Here is a 15,291-nt window from a genome sequence, read left to right as displayed (position 1 = left end):
CTGTAGTAAAATTGTAATACTCAATATATACCAATAACAAAATATGAATATAAGTCACATTAGACTTCTGCAATTACAAGAGGTGCTCAAAGTGGTTACTATCAGCGTCCAGACACTTCTGATTATGGCGAACTACTGCTTGAGCAACGTTGACCAAAGTGTCCATTTGTATACATTTTTGGCACCCCTGGGGTATGTGTGTGTGTGTGTGTGTGTGTGTGTGTGTATAATTTAGCCATATAAAAGGAAATCCTGTCTTTTTCCACAATTCAGATGGACATTATGTTAAGTGATATAAGTCAGACAGAGAAAGACAAATACTGTAATATCTCACTTAGATGTGGAATCTAAAAAATCCCAAACTGGAACATACAGAGATCAGATTGTTGGTTGCCAGAAGCAGGGGGTTGAGCATGGATAAAATGGGTGAAGGTGGTCAAAAGGTAAAAACTTCCATTTATAAGATAAATAAGTCCTGGGGATGTAATGAACACCATGATGACTATAAAACAAATCATTTTAGTTGTTGGAAAAATTTATTTTTGTACTCCATCTTGTTCCTTGCCAATGTCTAATTCTGTGGTATTACTGTTGGGAAACCCCTGATTTCCAACTGGAACATGTTCAAGAGTTTCATGAATGATTTTGTTATTCAGAATGAAAAACACATTTTTCCATATCAATCTTGTCTTTTGTAATGGTTTAAGATAAACCAACAAAACATACAAGTAAACTAATAGGATAGTGGATCTGTAGATGAAGCCATCAGTGCATTCAAATCTCCAGCTACCTATCTACTAATCCTGCCCTTGGGAAAAAATTGACCTCACTATGAGTTCCATATTAGACTCAAAAGATACAGCAACCAGTGTGTTTTTATTAGCAGGATATGGAATATTTTTTCCCCCATTTCAGTCTACTGAATGATGGGAGCAGAAAGTTTCATGGGACTGTGAATGCTATAGAGGCTCTGACTTTGGGGTTATCCTGGACAGGAAAGTACAGGTGGAAGGGGATGGGTGGGGGTTTCATGGGAGCTTATCTTCTCAGGTGGCAGAACAGCCTACATCTAAAAGTAGTGAAAGGAGTGAAACCTTGGTTGGTAGAAAGGGAGGTTAGACAAAGCTGGAGCCATGAGTCATACATGAAAGCTGTTCCTTTGTTATTCCATTTAGAATTCAAGGTCTGCCTGTATTACAAAAAGGTGAAAAAAATTAACTTATCTGAATCATCAGCTAAAATGTTTTATTTCAACTAAAACTCAGTTTATGGCTTATGATTATATTCATGTTTGTTGAAGCTTAAATTCAAATATTAAAATATATTAAATTCAAATATATGTTCTTGCCAAGAATATTTTCTTCATATTGGTTGATCCACAAAATACCTCACATTTTCATAGTTAAGTAAAATTTTCAACATCTGTGAAAATTGATAGCATGTGTGTCATTCTTAATTACAAGCAATACTACTTTTAAATTTGAAATATGTAGAGGAAAATATAAAAGTATTACTTTATGATATGCAATTGCCTCTCTTCCTGTACCATCTTTCGTTCAATCTGTCCCACACTGCTCTCAGATTAATTTCTCAGATGGGTTCCTGTTACATGCTCATTGCTTTCTATTGAAGGTCCTCTATAATTTAGTTTCATCTTAAGTTATCAAATCTTATCTCCCACCAAGTTTGGACAAGAATCTGTGTTTCCTTATAGTGGATTCCTCACTGATCCCAGAACAGTACACACCATTCTAATTTCTTACTCTCAGGGTTAGCTGGTGCTGATCTCTTATCTTCACCCTTCATCACTCAGTCCTACTTGTTCTCTGGAGCACCATTCAAGTTTAATTATACTGGCCCATTATTCATGCATATACAATGTTCTTTCTCTCTTATCCTTTGTACCATACATATTGGTATTTAATCATTTAGCATTTACAGTGGCTACTAATTGTTTATAAAGTAAACCCTGTTGCTTCAATTGTAAGTTGCTTATTATATAAAGAATTATTTTCAATGTTAGATATTGAATTGCACCTAAATGATGGCTTTTAATCTTAATTTTCCTCTTTGACTATTTAAAATAGATTTGTGTGTGTGTGTGTGTGTGTGTGTGTGTGTGTGTGTGTGTTCATGTTGCTCTGGAATTTAAAAAATCTTCATATCCTGCTACCCTCAAATTGCATGGCAATCCGAGACAAATTCTACCATATTTTTTTGCATAAATTTTATCCAAAGTAGTATGGGTTTGACTTGCTTTTAAAAAAGTCATCCAAAGGTGAATAAATAGTCCCACAATCATAACATAATGAATTGTCACGGCATGGCCTGAAACTTTATTAGTTGATTTTAACTTCATTTGTGCTTATTGCAATGCATACTGGTCACCATAGCTCTCTGATCCAACTGAGTGAGGTAAGTTGTTGATGGAACATAGATAAATTCAAGGATTTTAATAAATATGCTTGATATCCTAGTTAACCTTACCATTGATAAATTAGTACATTTGCCTTCCTGGAATTTTGGCCTCCCATGCTTGTAATGTATCAGGATTTAAAACAGGGTCCCTGGTCTGTGTCCTCAGTTCTATTATCATTCAGTTTAAAACCAGAAACTTTAGAGAAGGATTGCAGTGTAACTGAGATAAGGTGTAGAAACACAAACTCTTACATGTCCAGCATGAAGTTGAGAAAGGGGACCTTTGGTTTAAGCCATTAAATAGCTGGGCTTCAGAATTACCACTGACACCTAGGCATTCATATTTGAAATGATTACCACCCTCCCCAGTGATAGCCAACGACCTTCATACCTTTCTTTTTATATCTCATAATTTAGCTACTCATATACTTCAAGAGAGTTGAACCAGATGAAATTTTAAAAAAAGAAGCCCACATTTGATTTCAGTAATTTACTGACAAAGAAAAGCAGACGTGTTTTGTGTGTATATATTGGGCGTGTCACACATGCATGCACATGAGTGCAAAGAGGAATAAAACTATGCTGATTCATTTTACATTACCGGTGACATCTGATGAATTTCTATCATTTTAAAATAAGGAGTCACTTAGCTACGTGTGTGATTGTCGGTAGTTTTCCTCCATCAAGTTCAATTTGAAGTGGCAACATTTTGGTTCAATATCAGTTTTGACCCTTCTAATATCAAGAGATGCCCCTTGGCATTATAATTGTTCAAATATTAATTGTGTGCCTACCTTTGAGATATCAGTCTATTGATAGTCTTTGAAGACCCTTCTACTCGCTCTTTAAACTAAAATTCCATTATAAGTTATTTTTGGAACATCATCCACAGAGACACTTTTCCCTGAGTAAGAAAGCACAATGTTCATGTTTGTCAGTGGAGGGGAAATTTCATGATCAAATCCCTTGGGGTTCATTTACACATATGTTAGTTGGAAAGAGTGACAACAATTCACTCTTTCCTGAAAATGGTTAGGTGCTTTGAATGGTATGAAAAGAGAACTTTATACTATGTAATTATAGATGAAGGTTCTGAGTTTCTCTGGAGGTGGGAGCAGTTGTGTTCCCCAACTACTGTTCCACAAGTATTGAACTTGAGATCAGAGTCCCTGAAGTTGCATGAGGCTGGTCCAGCTCCTCCAGCCACAGTCTCAGGATGAATATAAACCATGTTCTCCGAAGAGAGTGCAAGGGCAATGGTGTAACACTGGTTCTCCCAACCCTAAAAGAAGGTTTGTACATCAGACAGAATTGATACACAGTAACACCATTGCCCTGTGATGAATGAATTCCTATCCTGTACCCATTCCTTTTATTAAGGTGAGGAGGAGGATGTGGAAGGGTGGTCAAGTGTTTGCATTAAAATGACAAGCAATCCTATCCCAGGAAACTTGGAGGTGCAGCTGGGCTTCACTCCCAGCATTTTCCTTGCTCACTCTCTCCAGATGGGCCAATGAAGTTGGCTCCAAATAAGCAGGGGATTCCTATAGTTGCCTCTACTTCACAAGAAGTCCCAGCCATCACTTGACCCAGAATTGAATCACCCCCATCAATGTTAAGACAGTGTGATAACTGCTACCACAAGAGGCTAAACCACAGACAGTATTGGGCTCCTGCACTTCTGAGAATTGGGCAGCTAATGACAGGCTTCCTCTGGTCATTATGTTAAGTATTAAATAATGCAACCTTGCATATCATGTGATTGGCTATTTGATACCCTGCTTATCATGCTATGGTGGGGGAAAGGGCATACTGCTAGAGCAGGCCTGCTTAGCCAACAAAAAAAACCCTTAGGGATCTTTCACCTCTAGAGCAAAGAAAGAACTTATATTCTTCTCAGGACTGCTAAAACTTCCATAAAAGAAGATGGTGAGGAGATGATGAGGAAACATCTGTGGATGTTTCAAACTTGAAACACAGTTCGAAACTTGAAGACCTATAGTTGTGGGCTGGCTAGCTAGAAGCACTGTGGGATACCATACACCTTTCACAAGACAGGGTGAGAAGCTGAAATGGTACCATATAGGAAAAACAGAGAGGATCCTTGGTGAACCAGAATTTGGTAGGCTCCAGAATTGTAGTGGAAATGAATCAAGGAGAAGGTGAAGACAGATTCGATAAAGTGTAGGGGAGGACTGTGGCATTAGGTTTTTTTTCATTAAGCTGTAATGGATATTTGGATGTACAAGGAGACCTAGACTTTCTTTGGGCCAGAGTAGACATATACCCCTTCTTGTTTTTGTTCTTCTTGTTCCCCACTGAAGGCGGTTTGAGAAGAAACTTTTTAGAAATAATAGATACTCAGAAAAGATTTTTCATTCTTGATTTCACCATATTTTTCCTGCTTCTCAATACAACCCTTGTTCCTAAAAGCAGGTTAAGCACACACAGCCAGGAAAAGGTAATCTGGTGTGATTCAATAGAAGAACCAATGACAATGCTGTTGGCCTATGTACACAGCTGAACTGAAATAAAATGCATATTCATATTTTTTTGAAAATAACTGAACCAGAGGAAGCTTTCCAAACACCTTCCTAGTTCCTATATTTTGATTTGCATGAGAACTCTCCTTCAATGGCTATAGTTGGCAATTTGAAAATAAAAACTCAGTGACAATTGACAAAGTCAAAATGCTTTTATTTATACTGAAGTTTAGCAAGTACATTTTTAACAAAGAAGGTATACTTTAACTTAATATATGGTAGAACAGAGAAACCATACATATAAGTTTCTAGTCTCTAACACACTACCGCATTTTTTCCCTTAAAAGACAAAAAGCGAACTGAAGTGAGCATAGAAAAGCATCAACTATGGTCAAGTTACTTTAGCCATGAGAATTTAGCTCATATTCTTAATCTGGTCAATCTAATGTGAGAACAAAGTTTACATCATTGCTTTTAAAATGTACACACGTTCCTTTTTTTATAATGCAATATAGATTGAGTAGCTGCTTCAGTAAACAAAGCTTTGATGATAAACACAATTGAAATAATGCCATGTTGCACAGTTTCAGAGATAAACTGGAATCACAAGCTTCTTCATTTATGTAAAGTCAGCAAGGACTTTTCAGGCCCAATAAAACTGATGTACCATTGTTAAACAGTAATAGTTATCCCCTTAAAAAAAAAAGAAAACAAGTTAGTTCTTCTGAGGAGTACTTCTGATATGTGCATCAAAATACCAAAATTCTGTCTCCAAGAAACTAAAGGATCTGATGTAACAGGCTTGCTTTAGTATTGGTAAAATTTTTAATTTCTTAACATTTCTATATGTTAATGTCTCAGTTTTCAAAGATCCTTCAAATTTCATGCAGTAGTTTTTTCTGTTCTTTCCACGGCACTGAAGACATTGAAGACTGAAGATTCTTTTCATAAACTGTGATGTGTATAGTAATCTACATTACTTTCTGTTTTGTACATAATGGTATATTTGAGATCCCTATGTTTTACCAAAACAGGGGAAAAGGAGTATCTGGTTATGGTCTCAGGTAATGACAGTTTTGTACATTTAGAATTTCCTTTCCCCAGGTTAACCCTGAGACTGTGTATACTGCATGAAGGGAAACTAGTTATGAATATGATTTTATCCACAGTGTTTGGTTAAACCAGTTTCTATTTAAATATTGGTAATCAAAATAATCCATACCATGCTAAAGCCAGAAAATATTTAATGGTGTGGGTAAAAATTATAATTGGAAACAATTTTCAAAAAATGATTCTACCTCTTTTTAGCTAACCTTGTTCTTTTCCATAGCCATGGCTTGTGGCCTGAGTCTCTATCCAGCTACCTCATAAAAATTGGCCTATGGTCACAAAAGAAGAACCAGAAAAGAAAGTATGGATGATCAGTTCAAATCTATCACCCATGCTTAAGAAACACAAAGTCTATGTTTGTAAGTGAAATGTATCATCTTCACACATAAAGGTGAGTACATTATTGTAGTTGGACTGATATGCCTAGCCTAAAACATTAATTTGGTCTAGTCCAAGCTTAGCACTGTCAGGAAGAAAATACCCTTTTTTAGACTTGTATATAATATCTTTAAAATATTTATTATTTTTGTGTAGAAGGTAAAGTGTGGTATCAGGGATTTTCTGGATAGTACCTCAGAACCAAAAATAAAGATGTGGTGAGGTAATAGGATAACAAAATAATCTGTGTCTATGTTAGTCAGGTGAACTGGAGGGTCAGACTTCATTAGAGGGCAACTAGACTATGAGCCCATGGAATTTACCTGAACCTTTCCAACAACCAGAAGAAAACAAAGTATGAATTTTTGGAAACTGTAGTCATCGGTCACCCCAGAGAATTGTTCAGACACCCTGTGGGGTCTGAGAATATTTATTCTGATAAAATGTACCAGATAGTTGCTCAGTTTTTCAGTCTACCTCATCCTCTGCATACATAGCCTAAATGTCAAAATAAAGTTCTTCAACATCAAATGGCAGACAGTCATTTTACCAGGATTGAAATTTATACAATATAGCTAAAGCTTAAATCATGCAATACAAATTGTGAACATTACAAACTTGAAAGTAATGACAAAACAAAATAACATCCTGTAAAAAAGGTACATAAGCATAGTAACAAATGCCAAGAAGCAATCATCATTTGTCCTTTAGAAAAATGAAATTTCTGAGTCTCCCTCCTTTATTATGTATAATTATTATCCTTATAAAAAAACACAAACATATCTACCCACATCCTTCATTAAATGTGCTGTTTTATAAGGCCTATCTGAAACCATTTCCACAGCAGATCAAAAATCCACAGAAACACTAGGCCAGCAAAAACAAGACAGCATTAATATAAATCAATTTTTCTACCCAGAATACAATTAAGTTGAGATTTCATAGTAGTAAAATTTTTTCTCCTAATTTAGAAGATAATAGGAACATGGAATCTTGCATAGCAGGCTGTATGGTGTCGACACAGATTCTGTTACTGTTTTACATATGCCGATATTGAGTGATCAGAAGGAAGGAGCTGATATTGACCTGCTAACTGACACTGATCCTTGGAGCAATCTCAAAGTTTGCCACATTTCAATTTCAGAATGCATTTCGCCTATAATATGAGTGATTTATCATTTAGTAGTAGCTGTCAAAGTAAACTCCTAGATAAAACAAAAACATCTGGAACCATAAACAGAGGAGAGCAGTAGCTGAATTTTAATCCAAACCCTGCATGCTCACTTCATTAGGAACAGGAAACAGCTAATTAGTAATTGAATGTTTCATGTTTTTAAGAGGGTTTGTACTTGAGTTCCAAACAGAGATGATCTAATATGCATTCTGGGCACAAACAAGATTAAAGATCAGGAAGAGCAAGGAACAAAGCCTCTCCAGAGTGATGTTAGGGAGCCCAGGGACTTACATGGAGTGACATCAGTGGGGAGCGGACAGAGTTTATTGCTTTAAGATTTATCAGATAAGTAAAAGGGGGAATTTGACACACACAAAGTGATCATTTTAAAAATAAAATGAAGGCCCATGGAGTCCTTCCCTTAGCACATCACGGCCTCACGTGAGGATACACCATGACCCAGGTGTCTGGTATGGCCACCTCCATACAGATGATGAGCCTCTGCCCATCAGTCATGTCCTAAAGGGCCACAACTGACTGTTCCAAATTCAGGTTAGTGTGAGCCTGGCCTTCTGTGGTATATATCTGAAGCTTAAGGAAAGCGAAAAGCTAAAATTAGATGTCATTAAAAAGGCAGACATGTGGGAAAGGGCCAGAAGAAAACAAATAAGGATTCCTCATAGTCAAGCAGTCAATTAAACATATTTATTTGTAAAAAAGACACTAGTTTGTTTTGAAGTGTCTTAGTTAATTTGAAAATGCCATTCAGTTTCCCCTATAGTTCAATATATGCTATTTGCCTATCAAATAATGAGACATTTCTGGATGTTATATTTTAGTCATACCACTTGGTTTTTCAATTCACATGTTTGGTATTAATGTAATTTAAAACAATTTCATTTGCTTCAGTCCTTCTCCATGACTTATTTCTAATTTGCATTAGCTCAGTGAATTAGGTTAAAGCAGCACACCTAATCTACACAAGTAGACCTTCTACAGTTTGTAGAGAGCACCAGAAGCCAAATGCCTGCACCTTAGAAGGAATTCTTTCAGAGAATGGAATGACTGGATTGTCACATAAATATGAATTAGTGTAATATTTAAAAGTGTGTAAGGTAGGTGGCCCTTCCAGCAGAAACTGCATGTACTGCCACAGGGAACTGATTATTGGAAAATGGATAAAAACTCAGTTGGCCTCTTACATACGATAAATGGTGCTTCTGTCACAACAGAACTTAATTCTCAGGCAGATGTAAAAATAACGTAATGGATTTGATTTTGCTTGTGTTAAGGAGGGCACTGTAGGAGGGGCATTAAATCTTTTTAATCACCAGAGTACAATTTAACACCCTGGAATTCTGCTCTATTAGATTCTTAGGAGGCATGAAAATAATGATGACAGGTATTTGCCACCAGCCTTTGGCCAGGTCTCCATTAAGTAAACAGTTAAAAATATTTGAGGCCATTTCCTGGGCAATTCAAGCCAAATGACCCATTTGGTTCTAATCACTGGACCATCTTAGGCATCAGGCCATGTGTAGACCAGAGGGTGGGCAATGGAAAATATCTGTGGTGTGACCGACCCATCATATCTGCCTTTCTCCTTTCATATGTCTATAGATTTTTTAGTTTGCTTGATGATAGCTTAATAGAGAGGAAGCAGAATTGGAGATGGGAAGAGAGCAGAAAAAAAATGGGGTAGTTTTAGTACCTTGGATATGTGTTTTTGTCATTACGTTCTTTACAGATAAGGAATATGCTAGTAGAAAGGAATTAAATGAGTTGCTCCACCATCAACAGATCAAAGGGAGAACTAGGTGTGGTAAAATCTACAAACTAAAGCTCTCTATGTTCCCTCAGAGTGTGCTACAAGCAACATGTATCTTTTAGAAAGGTGAGCTCTAAAACAGTCATAACAAATAGTGATCATTTGCACAAATTATGTTCACACATAATTCCTGTTAAATCCCAGGTCAGCCAAATGTAAAGCTATTTCATAGTAATCACAGCTTAAAATGGGCATATCTGCATTTTAATTTCTGTTACAGCAATTAGAAATAGCATTTTCTCTGTCTTAAAAGTTCTTCCACCTACTTACCCCTCTAGGATGCTGTGTGGATTAATATGGTAACATTTATGAAGCACTATGAACTCCATGGAAGAGAGGGATTATAGAAGTGTAAAGTTATATTCAATCATCATTATGATTATCCCCTAAAAACGTGTGAAACCCATCCTCTAGCACATTTTTCCTGTACGTGCAAGGTTCTATTTATTGGTAATGAACAAATAGTAATTGAAGGTTCCATATTTTAAGAATTTGAGTATGGATTCTAAAGAATTACAGCACTAGATAAGCAGGTAACTGCTACAGACACTATCCGTGCCTATGATCAGGTCGTATTCCGCCATCAGTGTTCAGGCTGCACAGGAAAAAACAATAAGACTGGGTCAAAATTTCATTCCAACAGAAAAAATCCAAAATCTACTCAATGAACTCACTGAAAACCACAAACTGGCTTTATAGTATTTTGCGGTGCTATATATGTCCAAGACTTGAATAAATCTGTGTGCAATAAATGTATTATTTTATTAGGCTTATTCCTTAATCATATATTCACTGATGTGAGTCTCATTCTATTAAAAATGAAATTATACAAAGGTGAGAAAACTGTAGATTTACAGTAGTTTAAAGCTTAATCTTATTGTCTGGGGGTGATATTGACAATATAAAAACTGTGTAAATGATATTCCCTAACTTTAAAATATACTTATGAGCCCCTTGTGCATGTTCTGCTGCTTTACAACCTGTGGTGAAATGCATGAATAGTTTAATAAGCAAGACATTTAAAAAGGTTTCCCCCGCCCCAATCCCCACCCTTTCACGGTCTAAAACATGAGTAAAAGATCCACACCATTTTCTCTGAGTTGAAATCTTTGTTAATGATTGCAATTTCCCCTCAGGATGAGATTTCCTTCCCTACAGAATGGTTATTTAAAAGTAACTTCTCACTATTTGTTTTTTTTAAACTGCCAAGAAATGTGTCCATAATGTTTTTGAAGGTTTAAATTGATGTTTAGAAAAAAATTATTTTTCCTACCCAGAGCTCATGTTTTCTTCCAAGTGTTTCCTTAACTCTTATTCACTTATATAAACAATTGGACTTCCTTAAGAACTAACAGGCATTACAAGCATACTTTGGGCTATCAAACCTTTCTTTTGAGGTAGTGAACACATTCGTGAACTAATGGCAATATTTTATAAATGATTTCTCTGGTTAAGTGTTAAGCGTTAGGTTTTCTTTAAGTTATTTAATTAGTGTTGTGTCTCTAATTTTCAAATGGGCACTATGTTATTTGGCACTAAATAAGATCACATTAGAAAAGTCATGTTTTCCTAACCTGAATAAGAGAGAGATAAACAACATACTGGTTAATGCTCTACTTTATCTTACCTTCAATCCAAATTAAATATACAATTAATTGCATGAACTCTACTTCAATTGTGGAAACATTTTCAGAATGTGACATTCTCATAACAAATGAGCAACAGTAGTGGGGTTAGTCTGGTGTCCAGTTAGTTATTAGTACAGCAGTATGAACATGAAACTACTAACTTGAGAGTAGGAAAGTAGACCATTCCAAGATATGGGCAGATAACAAAATAGCATTTGATTTCCCTTTGTCCAGAGAAAAGCATTGACATAAAGTCACTTTTCAGAAAGGTGTAGTGCTTACTATTCTAATGTGGCACTTTTTAAAAAAATGGAACTTTCTTGAACATAATAACCACTTGGACTTATTAGCCCTAAAAAACATCTGACTTATATTTAATCAAGCCAAAGACAAGTACAAGTCTGCTCTTTGTAATGGTATCATAAATGGAGTATCAACCTCTCTTGCTAGCTTTTGACTCACTTTGTTTTTGTGAATTGATTCTTTAATATACCCTTTTCCCCTTTATCTAATCTCTAGTTCTTGTAAGACCCACCCTAAAATGGGAGCATTGATACCTTCCTGTCTAGCCTCATATAGGGATAAAATATAAAAATATATTTACCATAACTGTATATTAAAGAGCATATATTTTAAAGAAAATTATATATATCAATTATATGCCAAATATTTCACCCCTACTAAAATTTATACATGCAAACACAAATGCTAACTTCACATGTATTTTAAGGGACAGAGTAATAATATATTTTACCTGTCATATTTGTTACAGAGTATTGCCCTTACTTATTGATGAGAAAGATTAGACAAATATTATTACTATTTTACTAAAATTAAGTCACAGAGAGGTTGAAGGACTTCTCACGGTTAGTAACTGAGAAACCCGGACCCGTGCTCTTCCTACCACTTTATTGTGCCTCCCATAGACCATTTGTAAAGTAGCAATACAAGTGCATGTGTCAGCACACAGACCTCCAACTTTTGAGGTACACTAAGAGCTCCAGAAGTACTTGAATTCTACTTTCCAGCAGGGAAGAGAAAGGCAGGGAAAGAACAAATAAAAACTACGATTTATGGAACACTGACAATGTTCAGAGCCATGCTAAGCCATTCTAAACACTTCTGTCACATGTGGAATGACAGATTCTTTCAATGCTTCTTGTTGTAGATAATAGCATGGTGAAAAGTTCTAAGCTTCTTAGCTTGCTATGCTGATCCTCTAAAAAAATCTAACGTCTTATCACCCACCTTCCATAAATAAGTTACAAATGTTTTGTAAAGGTCAAATTTCTTTGAGTTTTGTATAGGATGCATATTGAAAATATATTAGTATAATATATAAAAACACAATTATACTCTTTTTACTTCTTTTAACTACTCTTTTTTGTATACTCAACTGATAGAAAAACACTAAAAATCCTCATTTCAAAGGAATCAAAATATGGAGGAAAATGATAATGGAAGTAGTGGAAAAATATTAAATGTTTGCTTGAATAACACTAAAAATGACCACATCCTATATTTCCCATAGACGTTTAAAATGCAGTTGCCAGGATATTGTAAGATTTTAATTGCAGGTTTTGCCTCACTCATTTTAAATGGTTACTCACCAATGCTGAGATAACATGACACTCATTTGGATTGTTTTCAAGAAAATAAGAGCACTTAAACATTTATGGAATAATAGAGACAAAGAGAAGAAATACTGATAAAAAAATACGCTTTCCTGAAAGCTAATAGGGGTTTGGTGAAATGTTGCCCAAATAAGCATTTGCATTACTGAGGTAAAGTAGATGAAACCTTAAGTATGTGAATTATTTCCAATGTTTTTTTTTATTTTCTCTTCCTTAATTTATTTTTTTTATTTTTAATTTTTCAATTACAGTTGACATATAGTATTACATTGGTTTCAGGTGTACAACACAGTGATTAGACATTTATGGACTTATGAAGTGATCACTCCAATAAATCTAGTACTTGTCTGACACCATACATAGTTATTGCAATACTACTGATTATATTACCCAGGCTGTACTCTACATCCCCTGACTATTTTGTAACTGTCAATTTGTACAACTTAATTCCCTCCCCCTCTTCACCCATTCCCCCTACCTTCCCCAATCTGGCAACCACCAAAATGTTCTCTGTATCTATGAGATTGTTTCCATTTTGTTTGTTTAGCCTGTTTTCTAGATTCCACATATAGGTGAAGTCATATGACATTTGTCTGTCTCTGTCTGCCTTATTCCACTCAGCAAAATACCCTCTAAGTACATCCATGTTGTTGTAGATGACAAGATTTATACTTTTTTTATGCCTCAGTAATACTCCATTGTATATATGTACCACCTCTTCTTTATCCATTCATTCATCCACTGATGGACACCCAGGTTGCCTCCATATCTTGGTTATTGTAAATAATGCTGCAATGAACATATGGATGCAAATGTCCCTTTGAAGTAGTGTTCTGGTTTTCTTCAGATAAATACCCAGAAGTGGGATTATGGGGTCCATTCATTGTCTCTTGTTATAGTCTTTGTGTTAGTCTATTTAGTCTTGTGTAAGTATTGCTACCCCAGCATTTTTTTTTCATCATTTCCATTTTCATGAAATATCTTTTTCCCAGTCCTTCCCTTTCAGTCTGTCTTTACATTTGAAATGAATCCCTTGTAGGCAGCATATATAAGGGTCTTGTTACCTTATCCATTCAACCACCCTATCTTTTGTTAGGAGCATTTAATCAATTTACATTCAAAGTAACTGTTGATAGATATGTAGTTATTGCCTTTTTATTATTAATATTTTTTATCGTTCTTTTTTTTTTTGTCTTAAGGAAGTCCCTTTAAGATTCCGTGTAATACTGGTTTGGTGATGATGAACTCCTTTAGATTTTTCTATTCTGGGAAGCTCTTTATCTGTCCTTCAATTCTTAATTATAGCTTTGTTGGGTAGAGTAATCTTGGTTGCAGGGCCTTACTTTTCATCACTTTGAATATTTTCTGCCAATCCCCTCTAACCTGCAAAGATTCTGTTGAGAAAATGTGACAATCTTATGGGAGCTCCCTTATAAATTACTAGTTGCCTCACTCTTGCTGCTTTTAAGATTCTCTCTGTCTTTAAACTTTGCCATTATAATTATGATGTGTCTTAGTGCGGGCCTCTTTGGGTTCATCCTGTTTGAGACCCTCTGAACTTTCTGGGCTTGTGTGTCTATTTCCTTCACCAGGTTAGGGAACTTTTCAGTTATTATTTATTCAAATAGGTTTTCAATTCCTTGCTCTCTCTCTTCTCCTTCTGGTACCCCTATGATGAAAATATTGGTACACTTGATGTTGTCCTGGATGTCCCTTAAACTATTCTCATTTTTCTGGATTCTTTCTTTTTTCTTTTTGCTGCTATGATTGAGTGTTTTCTGCTACCTTATCTTCCAAATGACTGATTTCATTCTCTGCTTCATCTAATCTATGGTTGATTCCTTCTAATGTATTCTTAATTTCAATTATTATTTTCTTTATTTCTGACTAGTGCTTTTTTTATATTTTCCATCTCCATTTTAATGTTTCTTATCTCTTTTTGAAGTTCTCCCTGAGATCACACAGCATCCTTATAACCAGTGTTTTGGACTAGGTATCTGATAGATTGTCTGTCTCCATTTTGTTTAGTTGTTTTTCTGGAGCTTTGATCTGTTCTTTCATTTGGGATATGTTTGTTTGTCTCTGCATTTTGGCTGCCTCCTTGTATTTGTTTCAATGTATTGGATTGAGCTGCTATGTCTCCTGGTTTTAGTACAGTGGCCTTATGTAGTAGGTATCTTGTGGGGCCCAGTGGCACAATCTCAATGGTTACCTGAGTTGGGTGATCTAGGTGTGTCCATTCCATTACTATTTCAGCACGTCTACACAGTATTAAATAGAAAAGAGAGATGCATGGTATTTGTGTGATTTTTCTAAGTGTTACCCCAATCTCTGTAAAGTTTTAAGGCAGAAGTGATTATTCAATTATAGTTGGCTTTAGGCTATTGTTTCAGTTAATTAACTACAAACTACAGAAGCCTTTCACCACTGAAGCCCTGATGTTTTGCTTTGCATGGAATAATATTATAGTCCAGATGAATACAAGGTCTGACAATTAAGTTCATGAACTTGTTGCAATGATGTTACTAACCTTTTTTGATAGCAGAGGGATTATTCATTATGAATTTATACCAAATGGACAGTTACCAAGTGTACTATTTGGAAATGCTGAAAAGGCTGCATGAAGAACTTAGACAAT

General features: G+C 35.5%; 1 protein-coding gene across 3 annotated transcripts in view; it reads right to left on the bottom strand.

Moving 5' to 3' along the window:
- Positions 1 to 5,098: 5,098 nt before the first annotated feature.
- The window catches only part of DACH2 (dachshund family transcription factor 2), a 647,327-nt gene continuing 637,134 nt past the window's right edge, over positions 5,099 to 15,291 (bottom strand). The window contains exons 11-12 of one of the 3 annotated variants that reach the window (XM_019659905.1): positions 9,942 to 9,986; positions 5,099 to 5,594 (exon numbers count right to left, since the gene is read on the bottom strand). In XM_019659905.1, the coding sequence (XP_019515450.1) occupies positions 9,982 to 9,986 (5 nt within the window). In that variant the 3' untranslated portion in view covers positions 5,099 to 5,594; positions 9,942 to 9,981. Of the gene's footprint in view, positions 9,987 to 15,291 lie in introns of all 3 variants that reach the window. The other 2 variants (XM_019659904.1, XM_019659903.1) reach the window with 2 other exon arrangements.

Source organism: Hipposideros armiger, unplaced genomic scaffold (genome assembly GCF_001890085.2).
Source record: "Hipposideros armiger isolate ML-2016 unplaced genomic scaffold, ASM189008v1 scaffold_306, whole genome shotgun sequence".
Classification (NCBI taxonomy): domain Eukaryota; kingdom Metazoa; phylum Chordata; class Mammalia; order Chiroptera; family Hipposideridae; genus Hipposideros; species Hipposideros armiger.
Note: the sequence above shows the minus strand (reverse complement) of the source record. Positions and strands in the feature narration are given on the sequence as shown.